Source organism: Xenopus tropicalis, chromosome 3 (assembly GCF_000004195.4).
Source record: "Xenopus tropicalis strain Nigerian chromosome 3, UCB_Xtro_10.0, whole genome shotgun sequence".
NCBI classification, from domain to species: domain Eukaryota; kingdom Metazoa; phylum Chordata; class Amphibia; order Anura; family Pipidae; genus Xenopus; species Xenopus tropicalis.
Window position 1 is genome coordinate 108,242,344 of NC_030679.2, and position 18,474 is coordinate 108,260,817.

The 18,474-nt window shown below is 39.8% G+C and overlaps 1 protein-coding gene across 3 annotated transcripts in view; it reads right to left on the reverse strand.

Moving 5' to 3' along the window:
* The window catches only part of sema4b (semaphorin 4B), a 129,281-nt gene that overhangs the window by 3,809 nt on the left and 106,998 nt on the right, over positions 1-18,474 (reverse strand). For 2 of the 3 annotated variants that reach the window (XM_012959538.3, XM_031899220.1), the window contains 12 exons: positions 10,433-10,593; positions 10,290-10,352; positions 9,192-9,290; positions 6,579-6,690; positions 6,352-6,468; positions 5,555-5,712; positions 5,170-5,351; positions 4,599-4,749; positions 3,927-4,137; positions 3,139-3,254; positions 1,834-2,000; positions 1,654-1,748 (listed from right to left, as the gene is read on the reverse strand). In XM_012959538.3, coding sequence (XP_012814992.1) covers positions 1,654-1,748; positions 1,834-2,000; positions 3,139-3,254; positions 3,927-4,137; positions 4,599-4,749; positions 5,170-5,351; positions 5,555-5,712; positions 6,352-6,468; positions 6,579-6,690; positions 9,192-9,290; positions 10,290-10,352; positions 10,433-10,593 — 1,632 coding nt within the window. Of the gene's footprint in view, positions 1-1,653; positions 1,749-1,833; positions 2,001-3,138; positions 3,255-3,926; positions 4,138-4,598; positions 4,750-5,169; positions 5,352-5,554; positions 5,713-6,351; positions 6,469-6,578; positions 6,691-9,191; positions 9,291-10,289; positions 10,353-10,432; positions 10,594-15,464; positions 15,490-18,474 lie in introns of those variants that run through there. The other variant, XM_018092459.2, reaches the window with a different exon arrangement.

Here is an 18,474-nt window from a genome sequence, read left to right on the forward strand (position 1 = left end):
AAAGCTCTGGGTTAGATGCCAAAACAGCAATGCATATATTCTAGATGGGGAAAGGGCAGTGAAGAACAACTAAGCTGATAAAAGTTAGCCAGTCTGGAATTATCTACACTGGAGAAGGTGTAGAATGACCACTATACAGAAATAGATGAGGACCATACAATGACCTCTCTAATGCCTTGCCTTACTCACTAGTAGAGCATCCCATGAGATAATAAATGAGTTTTATCTTTAGATGTGGAAAGGGTTTTTCATTTGTAAGTGTAAAGGTGTAGAATCCACTCCCCAACCAGTTGTACTGGCAGATACATTCAACAACTTACTGAAAGGTAAGCCAGAGAGAAGAAACAAGGCAACATATACTCTTTGCAACTGCACTTTTGGAGTTAGGAAATAATTTTCCCCCTTCTGATGCAAACTGGAGACAGGTTCAGATAGGGGGTTTCACCCTTCTCTGGATTAACTACAAATCAGTTGAGAATTAAATTGCTAAAAAGCTGAACTTTTTGGACTTTACAGACATTATTTTTCTTCAACTTCTGCTACTATGTAACTCCACTTAGACTGTAAGCTCTACGGGGCAGGGACCTCCTTCCTACTGTGTCTCATACCACATGGCACTTAGTCCCTGTCCATTTATATATATTTATTGTATTTATTTATTTATTATATCACTTGTCCTCCCTGTGTGTAATTTTGTATTCTGTAAGACTGTACAGCACTGCGTACCCTTGTGGCGCTTTATAAATAAAGTTATACATACATACATACAACTGTAACTCTATGAAAAGAGGGAGTGTCCCCCATTAAAAGTAAACATGGTAAAACATGAAGTATTAATCAGCCAGCATCTCTAGTGACACTTGTCAATGTGACAGTAGTTAAAAGGATTGATGTACAGCATTTTATTAGGCACCATTTCCAGCAGTTCCCAACAAGCCACTAAAACAGGGTTTTTTTTTTTTTACACGTAAGGCTATACTCTAGGTGAAAGCAGGCTTCTTGTAAGTCATCTTGCACATGTTTCCTAGACACCAAAAGAACTGTGTTCCCCAACCAGTGGCTCGTGAGCAACATGTTGCTCCTCAAACCCTTGGATGTTGCTCCCAGTGGCCTCAAAGCAGGTGCTTATTTTTAGATTTCAGGCTTAGAACAAGTTTTGGTTGAATAAAAAACAGGTGTACTGACAAACATGACCTTCTGTAGGCTGCCAGTCCACATAGGATACCAAAGATGAAAAATGTTCCTGGAGGTGCCAAATAAGGGCTATGATTGGCTAATCATAGCCCTTATTTGGCACCCCCAGGTACATTTTTCATGTTTGTGTTGCTCCCCAACTCTTTGAATGTAGTTCATGGGTAAAAAACAGGTTGGAGAACCCTGCAATAGAACATATTCTGGAGGACCCCAAAAGCTCAACAGTTAACATGATGAATGCATTGCTACTGAGCCCAGGCTGCAAAAAAAGTTTGGATAGCTAAGTCATCAGATATTCTACTGCAAAATTCGATTATGGTATCTTGATTTGCTAACAGATATTTCTTAGAGAAAGCAATAAACTGATTAGGGCTGCAACGTATTATCCAATTAACTTGGAATCCACTTTTTAATTAGGACATGCATTTAACTATTAGCTGCTGGCATTCTTAAACTTACCATCGGGCTTGCCAGCACGGCCAATGGCTTCTGTGCTGTTACTTGGCTTGCAGTGTGCATCTGTGTTTGCATCCTCTATATCTTGAACCCAGTGTCTGAATAATAGAAACAGGCAAGTTAAATTAGGTATGGCCCTTCAGTTGTGGTTACGGTATACTGCTTCCTAATAAGGTGACTTACTGGTTTTTGGTGTCGTGTGTATGATGAGGGACACTGTGGCAACCTTTCTTGTTCCAAGCACAATAAGGATCGCGAGAGAGGATGCACTCCCCACAGCTCCTGTACATGCTGCAGTTCGACACTGGAACTTGCACCACCGCAGAACGCGAAGAGGCATAAATGAGGCCCTACATGTAGATAAAAGACTAAGCATGAGCTTTTCTTGGGCTATTATAATAGCTGAGTAACAACTCATTTTTAGATCATTTTAGATAATTGCAGAAGAAACCAGGTGGAGTCTGTAAGAATTTTTTTCACTTCTAATTATTTTCAACATTTGCTTTATCATTAATGAGGCATTAATATTAGCATGGTAAACCAGGCCCATCCCTTTCATTTCATGTGTTATAAATAAGAATGAGCCCATTATGTAGAGAGAAGAATGAACTGGGAGGGGAAGTTGTAATAAATTATCCTCTTCTCTCACAGCGACTGTTCAAAGTTTAGTAAAAACAGGAACATGAACCTATTCACCTTTTGTTTTCTAAAAAACAGGATGTTTGCAACTGTTTGTAGCATCCAAGATACATTACTTAAAACATTTCATGACTTTAAAGTTGTTTCTGTTTTACATAGACTAAATGGACATTAAAAATGTGTATGGCAAACTGAGAAGGCAATAGCAAAGAAGAAGCAGATACTCCCTATAATAATGAATTTATTTTATAGACCCCACCCCCATCAAGCTTCAGGTCAGTAACCCAGGTACCAGACTCAGGGTGAAGCTATTTACGACAGGTTATAAAATACTTACACTGCTTTACCACACTTTCTGTATGAATCATGTGCCTGCCCTTATTTTTTCACATTGTTCTTAATTAACACAGTTTACTTCCTCCGCATTTGCAGAATTTTTATTTGCACTTTGTTCCTGAGCAACTCCTTTATGACTCTATGCACGCTATGCTTATAGATAAATAGTATATATATCTACTATTGCATGTTAACGGCTGCTGTTTGCCAGAATATATTTCCATTGTATTATTCAGCAGCACACACAGAGAAAAGTCAACTGACTTGTGACATATTATGCCCTATGGACATATAAGCAAATTGAAATCAGAACATTTGCTGCCATTCACCTCTGGACATAGTCTTATTGTGAAAAGTGTCACTACAGATCAGTCAGTTTAGGAAGGAAGCCTATACCCATAGCAACCACACTGCCACAAAAGTGGTTGGTTATTCCCACTGAGCTTCCTGGGTTGTATGACCATTAACTCTATGGGGCCCTGATCAGCCAGGGTATCGTATTGTTCAAATTACCTTGCTGGGATCTAACAGTAGCTCTTGAACTGGCTGCATATCCTGAAAAAGCTTGATCTCCTCAATAATGTGAACCATTTTATTCACACTCACTGCTTTGTGCAATCTGCCATCATCTAGAAGTTGGAAAGAAGAAAAATAAGGTTGATGAAAAATGACTGTTGGATGCAGAAGGTAACGACAGAGCTCCCATTATAAGGAACTATTTAGGCCCAAAAGAAACTATACTCATAGATCAGCTGTAACCTACACTACATCTTCCAGACTGTATTTGGCCTTGTGCCGACAGTTCAGTTATGTCTGTAAGAGGCACAGGAGTCCTGTGCTACTGGTGCCCCTGACTAAAGCAAAGACTTGTTCTCCAACACACATGCCTATTAGAGGGCCTGGTGTAGTGAACCTCTTGTACAACAGAAGGGCACAGGCTGTAAACCCAGTGCAGTGGTAAGATCCAATTGACCATAAAATGCTACATCAGAAAGTGATAATTTGAAAAGGATTTACAACTTAATGGTGCCAGTGTCTTTAATTTTATGATAATAAACATGTGCCTTTCAGGTGGCAGTCAATTGCCCTAATGTGGCTGTGAATCCTGCCATTTATTTGACACTAACGGTGACAGGAGGAAATCTTTGTGTTCATGACACATAATACATGGACTCAGGAATGCGTTTGTTGCAGTTCTATGGAATTATCAGCAGAAATCCATTTATATTTCTCTTACCCAAGATTAGCACCCACAGTTTCCATTTAAATCAGAGGGCCTGCACAGATGATTAGGTACTTACCCGTTCCCAAGAACAGGACATCGTAGGTTTTCTTCAGCCCCCTGACTCTCTGCACACTGATCTGCTGATAGCGAATTTGGGATTGCAGTAGCAAGGGCTGGCTCCTTATGGCACTGTCCATCAGGAAATGATCCTTGACAAAGTTCAGGACTCTGTCAGGCATCTGCAGAGAGGAATTGATTTTCTTGTCCCTTGCACTGTTGGTAATGCACTGGTAATAAAGGAAATAATGCCATAGTTGATTTTTTTTTTAAACATGTTTTAAATGTATTCCTGGTTCCTATGAAAGGAGAGGTCATTGCAGCAAAGGTTTTGTTTTTATCTAATTAACCAGTAGATGGCGATATTGAGTTGTGACATGCAAGGTGGGGAAAGCCAGAGCTCTGCTTTAATAGTGCTGAAAATAAATTATTTTCCTAATCTCTTGTTAACTGTTGCTTCTTTACTCTACCAGCAAAACCTCCATACAAGGCTATACTATGAGGCTTCACAATATATGCAAAGCATTACGATCACCATAAGATGACAATACACATAAGCTTATTTCTATTCTGGATTTGGAACCAGTCCTTATGATTCACTCAGTAAGAACATTTTTAGCAACTTGTTTTGCAGACCTCTCCAATTCGGAGTGATTTTTGAATAATAAAAAAAAGCAAGTGTGTTACATACAGCTCCAGGACGTGGCTCCGGCACAGAGTTAGTGTAAGTGTACCACTGCTGGGTCTCACGGTTCACTTCCTTGAAAAGCCCGTTGAAGGCATTCTGCACCTCATCCATAGAGAATGCACACACAGCAGAGCTGCCTGCTCCTCCCTTGTTCCTGCACAAAAGTAATAAATATGTGAGAAAACTGTATGAGTTATGCCTGATTAAATAAAACAAATCAGCAGTTTGCTAAATGATACAGTGACCAGACTGACAACTTAAGCAACCAGAAGGAGATACAACAAAATGAAAACACAAGCTTCTTTCATTTCCAAGTAATTGTACAGAAAGAATAAAAGGGATACATGATACACAATTCTTATTCCTGAGATGGAAGGTGTTAGGTTTGTTTCACTTTGCATTAGAGTTAACCCATGAAATGGCAAAATTCATTCAAACTATCAGTTAAAGGGACAACTAAGAGTGCCACTTTTACACCTTTGTCCCAAAGGAGAAAGTCAACCCTCTTATGCAATGGTATTATTATTATTTTTTTTTTTTAATACATAGGGTTACATTACTGCGGTCTACTTACCACTGGGATGTAAAGACTCCATAAAAAATTGTACTCTTCCAGTGCTCTTCTCCTGGTGTTAGTACAAACATGTCCTTAAGAACATTGAAGGGGAAACCATCACCTGGACAGGAGCAAATGAGCTGAGCTTTCAGGAAACTTGTCCAGCGTCTCTGCAGGACACGCTCACCTCCAAGGTCTCCCTGAAAAAAAAAAGTCAAAATTTCTTAGGTGCTATCACTTCTGCAGGTAAAGTCCTGTCACACAAAAAGCCCACGCAAAAGCTAGTAGTGAAAGATTGTACATTACTGCATCTTACCAAGCTAGAATAGACTGAAAGTGCACATAGACCCACAGCTGTGTGGAAATTTTAACAGAAATCCCAAAGTATCAAAATTCTCCTCACCTTGCATACCCGGGCGATCCTAGAAACAATAGTGTTTTCGAAGAAATCAAACTCCTTCCCAGTTTCACTGAAGAAGTAGTAGATCTTATCATCGTCACCCACTGGATTCCCTTTGGGCAGGCTTTCCTGGATATATGCTGAACCAACAAAAGCAGGGTCTGCAAAGGCAACATCCTGGACAGTGAGTTTCATTATCCCTGGCTATATCACAATATCTTACTATATCCTTCCAATCCCTAAGGGTGAAGACACACAGAGCTACATGTAGCAGCTACTTGTCATGGCTACAAAAATAGACAATGCTTATAAATTGCTCATAAATTCTCTCTATGTGTTTTAGCAGAGGCAATTCTAAGTATTGTCTATGGCAGGTTATATTCTGGTGTTATTATTATTAATAATATATATAAAAAAAAAAAAATATATATATATATATATATACATACATACACACACACACACACACCTTATTTACATCACTCACATACTGTATTAATATTAACTGTATTAGTCCTTTACAAATCTCCTTCAGTGAAATACTAGGTGTTGTGGTTTAATCATTTGGCATTGTCTATATCAGAAGTGGTTCTTTATAGAATGCTATCAATGCAATGATAATAACTAAGAAAGAAGATGACTGCTGAACAGTAAAAACCAGAGGAAAATAAGCATCTTTTGTGTCTTCTATTTCTTTCACACCTCACTAGAATTTGTCATTGCATAAAGAAACCTGTTGCACCCATAGGGCCTATCTGCAGCCACTCACTAGTCACCCATTCTTAAAGAGATCAGCATACCCTGCAGCCAGTACAGGGAGTTCTCAGTCTTTAGAGTTATCCTGCTGTCATGGCTCTTGTAGATGATGGGTTCGTTCCCTTGGAAGTTACTGACAGTGCCAGCATACATCTCCCCATCTGGCAGAGAAGAGAAGCAGAACATAAGATGCAGAAAACATGACAATAAATCAATACCTAACTGGCTGGTATTATTTTATTCTGCTACAATGTTGCTGGGTGAAACTCACCAACCATGATGGCAGTAGAGTTATATTCTGGGTCAAAAGGACACCTCACTTTCCCATCTTCCAAAATTGGGTGCCCCAAAGCATTCTTTTCCAGAGAGAAATCACTGATTTTCTGAAAGAAAATAACAGTATTAGTCCATGCCTGTTTCTAATTCCCCATAATTCTTTTTCTCGGTCTAAATAGCATACAGCACCTGGATAAAAGCCAGGTTGTACAGATTATTTTTATAGCATCACAGCAAAGCGCAAAAAATCTGCTTACAGAAAACAAAAAAAGTATGTACCAACGTGAACTCTAAAGGCTGCAGGGCTGGGTGTTATTTAAATTGTATCGGTGATTTTCCAGCATTCATTTAAAGGTGTGGAGTCATTTACTTGCCATGCTTTTAGGGACTGGGAGTTGCAGAGAGTGGGTGCAGCCCAAGAATAGAGTTTCACAATGAAGAAAGCAGGGTGGCTACAAGATGTGTAGGAGGTTGCAGAGTAACTGGGGCAGATAGGAAGAGCTCTGAAGGTCATACACAGAATTTGGCACTAAATGTTGGAATCTGAGAGCGAGCCAGCAGAAAGACTATTCCAATTCAAGTCGGCAAACCTACAGCTGCTGCACCATTAACTCTTTGGTTAAGATTTGTAGCCCAGCAATAGATGGAGGAGCGCAGGCTGAACATGTCTATCTAATACTGAAGGAAGCAAATGAGTGAAAATAATTTCGATGTTTCAGATCTTGCAGACTTTTTATTAGATTTTAAAAGTTTACCAGAACACTATACAAAGATGTGGCCCCTTTACTGCTTCAGACCTCCAGACTTCTCTGTATGACCACTATTTGAATATAACCTGGCCCTCAGGTATGCGGTAGGAAAAACTATTGGCCCTATAAGATATATTATTTCCTTCCCTAAGGGACATTCAGCAATACTGAAACATATAATTTAGTAGTTAACTTATATTCACATTACCTGGCAGCACAGAAGCCAGAGCATTGTGATTAATATTTAGTCCTGTAGCACCTCACTTTCTGCCAGTGTTTTGATAATTTCCAGCAACCCCTAAGCTTAGTTTCTCAAGAGCAGCCCAGAGCACGCTGAGCATGTACAGAGTCACTGACACTCAAAGGATAGTAGATAGTCTAACAGTAAATGGATATCTCTTGAGTACAACCTGGAAGGCATGGATTATTATAGGGCTGCTGAACTGCTGGCCTGGTGTGGTATGTTCTATATATAAATACAGCATCCAGCCATATTCTGTTTTTTTACTTTAGTTCTCCTTTAAACATTTTTTCCTAACAATGTGATTCAACATTGTAGTTAGTTGTTTCTAGCAACCAAAAAGTTAATGTTAAATACCAGGTATGACCAAAGGTCGAAATTAAAACCAATAAAGTGTTTCATGGAGTATCAAAGTGTGCTGTGCTATTTTCTGGATAAAGTGTCCCTGGAATGACACTTGAGGGATGCTAGGAATTCTAATTCAACAACAATTGGCCAGTGCTATTTGGATATCCCTGAGCTTGACAGAGTTCCCAATTTCCACTCTAAAATAAACATCTATTTTAAAATAGGGCTACACAATTGGAGGCATGCAATCCAGATGCTATTCTCCACAGAACCTTTATAACCCTCAGACTGCCCCACAGATGACTTTGTATGGTATTACCATTTAATATAAGATTAATGAACACCTAGAACTGTATAACTGACCCACAACACTCCCATGACTCAAACACTGTTTTCTGTGTGTCATAAACCTACCAGACTATTCTAATCTGCAAAATCAACTATGTGTTGTGAATAAGGAATAAGTGTCATCTTATCATAATACAGTCATAATGACTCTGCTACAGCTGAAAGACAAACTAAGGTGGGAGACAGGCAAGTTAGTGACTCATAATGACATAACAATGCTGTACATATTGTATTGTATATCTTTATTTATAAAGCGCTACTTATATATATATATATATATATATATATATATATATATATATATATATATATATAAAATGTATACAAAACATGTGTAACAACTGTATAAATAGGGTTTCTGGGGGCATTCAGTTGCCTGACTGTGCCCTGCTGAATATTATTTATGCCCGCTGATCAATCCACACAAGTACACAGGCATGTATGGTTAAAACAAACCAGGGAGGCAATGTTTGCTTTAGCTGGGCACATGAGTAGTCTGGCTGCAGCAAATAACATTATCTATTTGTATGGTGTGCCTTTGTACATAATGATAAAACAGCTCAGATTTTTAAAAATACATATGGGATCCTTTATCTGGAAACTCATTATGCAGAAAGCTCCAAAATAGAGAATACTACATTGTTATTTATACAGATACATTTAGAAAACCCAGGTCTTCAGGTCTGTTTCAATCTATCAAAATATTATCTTTATTCATATATCACTGGTTCATATTCCCCAGCTGATAGAAAATGGATTTTTAAACCTCACAGTATGTGAATATTTTCATATTATCACATTATTCCCAGATACTCTACTCCCACTGGACAGTACATGTGACTTAAATCCAGCTGGGAGGGAACAAAATGAATAATGATGCACGTCATGCAGAACATGTGAAAGGGAAAACTGTCATGCTTACAATGTAGGTGCAGGTAGGGCTGAAAGCGAAGGTCCCACAAGTGTACAGGTGCGTGCTGTTCAGCTGCAGGAGGATCTTTATGTAGTTCTGGCAATCCCTCTAAAGGAATAAAAGACATTGTGGTTACAACTCTATTTTTCTAACTCTTATTTTGTTCTCTGCCATTAGCTCACTACACTGGTGGCCTTCAACAAGAGCAACATGCATGAAAGAGGCTGCTTTAACAATGAAAGGCAGGGTTCCATGTGCAAACAAATGTGAAACTATAGGATTCTGTTTGTGATGATTTCAGCAGGTGGGGACCAAGTATTTTCTTTTGCTACAGGACAGGTGATGAGCACTGTTAATGGCTTCTTGCACATGTTAGGAGTTGTACATCATCAGATAGATGCTGGAAAGCCATGACATTTAACAAGTTTCAATATTGGGAAACCTTTATCCACTCTTAGCATTTCTTAGCTGTAACACCAACTGCACATAGCCCCCTAAATGTTAATCCTTTAGGCCTATTGACCTCTTGTGTCGGTTATCAGTTGTAAATTTGCATGTAATCTTTAAGTTCAATGAGCGGAACTTCTACCAATATGTGCATCTAAGGTGAGCGATATTGGGCTATTCCGATCATTTCGCCCTAGGGACAAACAGTGGGTATATAGGCCATCAGACCAAGGACTGCATCAACGAGCTGTTGCAATCACTGATCTAAAGGGAAAATCAAACCTCTCTGATCAAGATCTGGCCAATTTAAGGTTAGATATTGGTCAGGCAGGCCGGTTGGGGATCCCCATACACAGGCAGATAAGCTGCCGATTCGGGTCCATCTGCCTGTGTATGGCCACCTTAAGGGGGAAAGGCAGTGGAAGTGAAACAGCTTTGACAAGTGTGTGTAAAGGAAAGGTGTTACTCCATCTCCCTGGTACACAACAGGATGATGTGTGTGTGTTTGTGTAAGTGAGTGAGGGTGTGTACTTCACGGGGAGGTGGGTGGAGCCACACTTTATATTAGTGGCAATGTGAGACATCACATTAATCAAACACTAGTGCACAGGAAAGTCTAAGGTGAGCTTTCATTTCTTTACAGCATACGCTAAATTTTACCTGAGGGTCTTTTCCCTTAAAAGCACATTCTTTCTTCTTTTCCTCATCCGCCTGCCATGCAATCTGCAAAAACAGAAGCAACCCTGTAATTTCACGTAGTGCCAACCTTCACAAGAGTAAAGGAGTCAGTGAAAGGCACTTACCTTTGAATGATAATCAGCAGACGTGAAGTCAGTACTATTGAGTGAGAATAAGGCCTCTTGTGCCCCAACATACAGTGCGCTGCCATCTTTGCCCAGTAGTAGCGTTGTGAAATAGGTCACTCCATCTGCCTCAAATGTTTTAAAGCTTCTCTCCGGTGAGCCTGTTTAGTCCAAAAAACAAGCAGACACAAATAAGATTTATAAACATGCAGACATCTTTACAACCACACCTGCATAACAAACACCTGCATATAACAAGGAAACTTGCATTCATTATTGTTTAGTGTGCTGTAAGTGGGCCTAACCACATACACAGGGCATTAAACATTACTTACTGTCTACACTTTGCAGCTGTATTAGTACGTTTTCAAAATATAAATAAAAACACATCTAAGCTGCAAACTCATTTTTACATGACAGAAAGCAGCACTGTACAAAAGTGTCCCGACTGTAACTAAACAATTAAGACTTATACAAAGTAAAAATACCCAGCCATGAATGTATCAGGATACACTACCCAGACAGCTGTGCCAAGGAGCTGACTAAAATATTCATTGCCTGCACTCTCACATTTGCTCCATGTGTGTTAGTTTTAACTGCACGGGTCAGGTAGGAACAGATGGCAGCTCCTGGGGGGCACGCAGGGAGTGTTTTATAAACAGACGTTCTGTTCATGATTATATATCATTCTTCATAAAGATATATTAATATGTTTAGATCAAATTTAAATATCTATGTTGTGAATTATAAACTTATCCTTTAAAATATTAGCAAAAAGAGCACTGTCTAAAATAAGTAAAAATAACATTTTGTACATTAAATGAATTTTTCCCCCACTACTGTCACTAGAGCACTAGAGACCTTGTTTGTCATCTTCCCTGCTTCTACTGTAAGGGCAGAGCAAAGAGATTAAACATACCAAAAACAAGATGCATCTCTTTATTAAAAGGGCTTGTTCACTAATCTCCCAGCATTGCCATCGATACAATTTGCCAAAGTCGCCCAAAGTCACCTTGAGAGGAAACTTCGGGCAACTTCGGCAAATCGTAGCGACGCGTATGCCATCCCACCGGCGATTTACATTTACATTCACATTTACACTGCAACGAAGATTTGTCACGGGGTGACTAATCTCCCCGTCTGCCACTGTCCTTAAGGTGGCCATACACGCACCGATATATCGTACGAAACCTCGTTTCGTACGATAATCGGTGCGTGTATGGCATGTCAGCGAGCCGACCGATATCGCAGGAAGCTGCTGAAATCGGTCGGCTCGCTGATCGGCCAAGTTAGAAAATTTTGATCGGGCGCCATAGAAGGCGCCTGACCAAAATTCTCCCTTCAGAGCTGAATCGGCAGAAGGAGGTAGAAATCCTATTGTTTCTACCTCCTTACCTGCCGATTCAGCCCTGAATGGTGTGTGGCGGATCTGACGATGTTTCGTGCGACCGATGGTCGTACGAAACATCGTCGGATCGCCACGTGTATGGCCAGCTTTAGAGCAGTGGTAAACTGAGGGATTAGTCACCTTCAACAACTCTTTACTATAGCAGGAGACTAATCTCCCCGACATGCCATCCCACCGGCAAGAATGTAAATCGCCGGTGGCATGGTATACGGCGAAGCGCCTTGCAAGGAAACCTCGGGCAACTTCAGAAAAAAACGAAGCGACGCATATGCCATTCCACTCCATTCAAACCACTTTCTGGGTGCTTGGGTAAGTAAATCCATAGCAACCAGATAGCTGCTAAAACAAAAGCTAAATAACTGTAAAAACACTAAACATATACCGTATATACTCGAGTATAAGCCGTTCCGAATATAAGCCGAGGTACCTAATTTTACCTAAGAAAACTGGAAAAACGTATTGACTCGAGTATAAGCCTAGGGTGGGAAATGCAGCAGCTACTGCTAAGTTTTAATAATCAAAATAAATACCAATAAAATTACATTAATTGGGGCATCAGTGGGGTATATGTTTTTCAATATTTATTTCAAAGAAAAACAGGAAACTAGCTCTGTAAGAAGAGAAGAGGGTCAACAAAAACAATATGAGTACTACCCCACGCTCATTGCACATTGGCAAACTGGCAGCAGACCCGGTCCCGGAGGAGATACAAGGGGAAATAAGTATTGCTAGTGAGAGCCTAGGCCAGGGTCTGGTTGCAGGTGGCCTAATTTGCACACAAAGGAGAGAGGGTGCTAGTCTAGAGGGACCCATGGCACCCGACTCGAGTATAAGCCGAGGGTGACTTTTTCAGCACATTTTGGGTGCTGAAAAACTAGGCTTATATATAGTATATACAGTATACAGTAGTATATATTATATACAGTAAATCAACTGCAAATTGCCTTAGAACACGTGTCAAACACAAGGCCAGAGGGCTGAATACGGCCCTCTTTTGTGGCCCCTGGTGACTGTGCCTGACCGTGCAGCACCAATCGCATGACTGCACTGTGACTGTGCCTGACCGTACAGTACCTTAATAAAAAATTTGGCTGGCGACTTAGCCTTTGTTTTAGATTTCAGCCCCCTTATGCGATCGAGTTTGACACCCCTGCCTTAGAACATCAACATTTACATCATACTAAATGTTAATTTAAGAACCCAGTAAAATTACACAGTAGGGAGGTTATAGGGTTCACTGCCTTAAAACTAATTCTCATTAAGTCTTAGCTGCAAAAATAAATATACTTACAAATACCAAAAAAGAAGTGGATTCATGTTCCTGTGATAATATCTTTACCTTTATCAAATACAACCAGCTTTAGCATTGACTGGAGAATTACAATAATCGAATACTTGAGGCATAGTTACGAGGGGAAGACGCTAAAATCGAACCCAGGCTCTCTTAATCCAAAGCGCTAGCTAACTACATATACATTATTATGCATTTAAATGTATATATATTGAGAAAAACTAAAAAGCCCCTATGATGTTGCTGTGTGAGGATTTGAAGCGACGCGGCATACAGCTGTGAGCACTAACAGTGTGATAAATGACCTAGAAAATTTGGCTCAACGTAACAATAGCCTTTGCTTATGTGGAGTACAAACAGTAAAATGTGCTGAGACACTGAAGGAATTTCACTGCAGTAAAACAAAATGAAAGATGTGAAGGTGTTCCATTATAACCCATTTCATTTGATCTCGCTGTCAGGTCGTCAGCAGCAGAGTATATTTTACAAGTATAGGTTGGAAATAAAGGCTACCATGCAAAGATGCTGTCATGGCACAAAACACAGTTTTGTGTTTTTTAAAGCTAAATAAAAGCACTCTGCAGCTCAGATGCACAGCAATCATAAAAAAAATAAGGGTTCCCCTTTCCTTTCTTTTGTTCCTTAGTGCCTGTGCCTGCAGAGCTTTTTAACAGAGATGCCTGAACTGTTTCTCTAACACCATCATTCATTGTATCACTGTACTGCTACTCTCTACACAGGCTTTAAAAATAAAATAAAGATATTATGGAATGTCATATATCTATTGCTAGCTATATCACATATAGTGTAATGCAAGTTGCACAATAGGTTCCTAAATGAAAGAACAGCACTGATTATCAACAGGATCCATGGCGCTAACTGAGGATTTCTAAAGCTGTGTTTGATGCAAGTTGTGTACTTGGAGACAATTCTGAATGTCTGGACATTGCTCAGTCTATGGAAGTTCTATTAAGTTATTTATTGAAAAGAACAATGAACAGGGTAATGATCTCCATTAGATCCTGTAGAAGGTGGGGGCTACCAGACTCCTGTTAAAGTCTGGCACTATTAACCAAGAGTACCTTGATAACAGGGGCTGTAAATGTGTGTGCATACACTGTATTGACAATTAATGCAATTGCTTTGTTAACACTGCTACATTTTAGATAGTGATAATATATTTTGCTGCACATTAACAGAACTAAGCACATATTTTGTGATTTGAAAATAAATTTCCAAGGAACATATACACTTTATTATATTTCCTTTGCCTGCTACAGAAAGATCTGTTTTTGTAGCAGAGAGATCACCATAGCAAGATGCGTTCAAATATTGTAGTGCTGCTCTAAGCTGCACTAAAAAACTGCATCTGTATAGGTTTATGGCACAGCACACCATGCCTTCCTGTGTAGCTTAGGCTACAAAAGAACACAGCTAGGGCAGGGCAGCAGGGTGGGCAGGAGGCAAGCCCCATGGATATCACAGCTGACATCAAGACTAGGCTCTGTGTCCCAGTATATAGGCAGTATATAGGCACTTCAGCCAAAATCCACTACTAATCTATAACTAGAAAATAAGAGAATGCTCGCTCAGCATCCCCAAGGATCAACTGAGTTTAACAGGGGGGCCTAAAGTATTCACTCAACTCTATTTAGTTACACTTGTCTGAATGCAGGACAATAAAGCCAAAACACTGAATATATCTCTCTCTCTCTAAAGCTGGCCATACACGTGGCGATCTCACGATGTTTCGTACGACCGTCAGTCGCACGAAACATCGTCAGATCCGCCACACACCATTCAGGGCTGAATCGGCAGGTAAGGAGGTAGAAACAATAGGATTTCTACCTCCTTCTGCCGATTCAGCTCTGAAGGGAGAATTTTGGTCAGGCGCCTTCTATGGCGCCCGATCAAAATTTTCTAACCTGGCCGATCGGCGAGTCGACCGATATCAGCAGCTTCCTGCGATATCGGTCGGCTCGCTGACATGCCATACACGCACCGATTATCGTACGAAACGAGGTTTCGTACGATAATATCGGTGCGTGTATGGCCACCTTTAGACATAATTCTCAAAGGAAAGTAACCTTAATGCAATATACATAAGATAACAGCATATAATATAAAACAGACATACAATAGGAAGCCCAAATCATTGTCAAGTATGACTTGTGTGACACAGGGGCATTGGCAGCTGCTTATTGTAGAGGTTAGAACAAGAAATAAAATCTAATTGTGCATTAAAATAAAATAACATGCATAATATTTTGTCATGCATTCTTTGGGTCTGCCTCTATCCTTTCTGTGAGAACCACAGAATGATTCTTTCCTACCTGCATTCATTGCATTTGAATTAAAATCATGGTGCAGAGGCAGGGGCTGCTCAGGAACATGTTCTCAGGCAATGCCTATCAGACAGTGAAGCAACTGAATGGGAAGCAGCTGCTTTGAGTCAAGCATTCACCCTTACAAGAACCCCAACAGCTAGACAAACATATAAACAAATATACAATAAAGAGCTCTTGTTTCACTCACTGAGAAAAACCATTTAGTTATGTATTATTTTTCTTTACTTATATAGCACTGGCACGTGGCACAGTGCTCTAAACAGACTGGTCATCATTCCAGCAGAGCTCACAATGTATGCTTCCTATTTTAACTCCTATAAAATCAGCATGTAATTTAGTGGCCACAAGTTCATTTTAAATGACTCCTTAGTTTGTTGCATTATTGGGACTGTGTAACTAAGAGACAATCTTTTTACTGGTTTCCACTTTCTGCACAGCATAAAGCCGATTACCTCACTTGCTGATTTCCCATACTGCCCAACCAAAATTTAAAATAATAATTATAATATATTTCAAATGACAAAACTCTGTCCCCCCAAAAATGATTTATCCTTTCCTAAGAATGCTTCTCCTTAAAGAGATACTGACACTAGAAACAAAACCTTTTTTACATCTATAACAACACTGTCTTTGCATTAGCTTTATAAATTGTCATTAAAAGTATCTTCTCTATTCTACTAATCTCCCCAAAATGCCATCCCACCGGCGAAAATGTAAATCGCCGGTGGGATGGCATATGCGGCAGCGCGATTTCACTGAAATCGCGCAAGTTTCCTCTCGAGGCAACTTGCACTATTGCCGCATATGCCATCCCACCGGCGATTTACATTTTCGCCGGTGGGATGGCAATCTGGGGAGATTAGTCGCCCGCGAACAGGGAGTTCTGACGCAGGCGACTAATCTCCCCGTGAGCCAGAGCCCTTAAGGTGTCTGGCAGCTTATCAGCCCGTGTAGGGGCACAAACGATGGGCCTGTCCGACATCTGGCCTGAAATCAGCCAGACAACGATCGGGCAGGTTAAAAAAAGAACCGACTGCGCCTATTACCAGCATTCTAATTCGATCGCTTGGCCCTTTTTGGCCAAACGGCCGAATTAGCCTGAATTCACCCGATATCGCCCATATCGGGAGAACATCCGCTCGCTTGGTGAGGTACGTGTATGGCCACCTTTACATTCAGCCAGATTTGAATCCTGCAAAAAAAAACCAAAAGTGGAATCTTGCCTGAATCCCAAACTGAATCCTGGATTTGGTGCATCCCTAGTGAAAAATGTTCAACATGACCTATAGGTAACTTTTTATGTACTTTCATATTTTGAAAAGTTGTTTGTTTTTGTGTCAGCATCACTTTAACCCCTCTCGCTTCTACAAAGTTCTTATAAGACCTACACTAGGTGCTTAGAACCCTTTCTAATGATCAAAGACCTTTCCTCCATTTACATATTATCAGTGATCTCACACTTTTTTTATAGCGATGTCTATCCAGAGAGGGCAGCCTAAATAAATCTGCTGTGAGAATAACAAGCAGATCAGTTCCTACAAACATCACTTCAAAAAAGGTTTTGTAAGTGCTTCCTAGAGAGGTCATCCTGCAGGATGTGTGCAGTGATTCCCATGATAGCCAATGGTGAAACAATCCAATCGGTGACAATTTTTGACCTCTTATAGGGGGAAAATGGTCAATAATAAGTTTGAGTGCCACAAGCCTAACATTTTCTTTATAGGCCATAGCCATGCAGATCTTGTAGGTTGCCTAAAAACATCATAGCTGTCAGTCAAAGACATTAAGCAGAGTTATCAGCCCAGGAAGCCAGCTTGCACAAGGTAGCACAGTATTTATGTGAGGCAGGGGGAGTGCAGATAATCACCATCAAAGGATCGAGGACTGCTAAAAAGAGTCTCTCACTTAATGCTACAGTAATCTTTAAACTCCTTGATGTAGAAATCACTACTCTTTCTTAGCTAACTTAAATACATGGTTGTATTAATACTGGGTGGAAGCAGTAAATATGGATTATCAAAAATATTTCTTCATCCCTCCAGCAAAACCTTGCAAATCTCTTACAAATCCTGGCAAGTTTGAGACTGACATCTCATGTTCCTTCTCTTCTGGACTTGAATGTTGTGCAAAGTTTTGGAGGAGCAGCTAGGCAAATGTCAGCCGACTGTTATCTTTTGGCTTAATATGAACAAAGGAAGGCTATATGGCTCTCCAGTGTGCTGTACTTGTTTCAGCAACCTTGCTCTTTCCAGTTGGAACTTGCTGAAGATAAAAATATTTATATGTTTATCAGTTATTGCAACACACTTTCTGGAGAAAGTTAAAAATTCAGAAAGCGCTTGAGCTGGTCATTTCGGCACATTACAGGGCTGGCATACCCCTAAGCTGTTGCTGTACAAAAGTAGCAAGTTACACCATTATATATTTTCTAATTTCTTTAACTTTGGGAATTAAGCTGTGCACATTGCAACTACTAATTAAACAGATTGGACTGATCATTTTTCCTTGTACACATTTTGTACTATGAATTGTGGGTAAACCTAACAGTACTGCTACATTATCAGCAACATTATACTTACTGTACTTTCCGCTTTGAAACAAGGACAGAAGAAGACAGAAGGACAGAAAAGCCTTCAAATATTAGTCAAACTTGACCTAAATTTGGCACCTCCCCACATAATGTGACGCCCTTCATTAAATAAGTCTCTCTCTAATATATATATATATATATATATATATATATATATATATATATATATATATATATATATAAAAATCAGCATTAAGTCCACACTATAATGGTGCTCAGTCAATAACAGCGGAACAAAGTTCAAACAAAAATTTAGAGCTCAGTTCAGGGCAGGCCAGATATTATATATTTATTTTAGGGATTTACTAAGGCCATGATTTGGTCCAGGATTCAGTCAAACCTGAGCCCTTTTTGCAGGATTCAGATATTTTTTCCACAAATGTAAATATGCAAATTAAGGTTCAG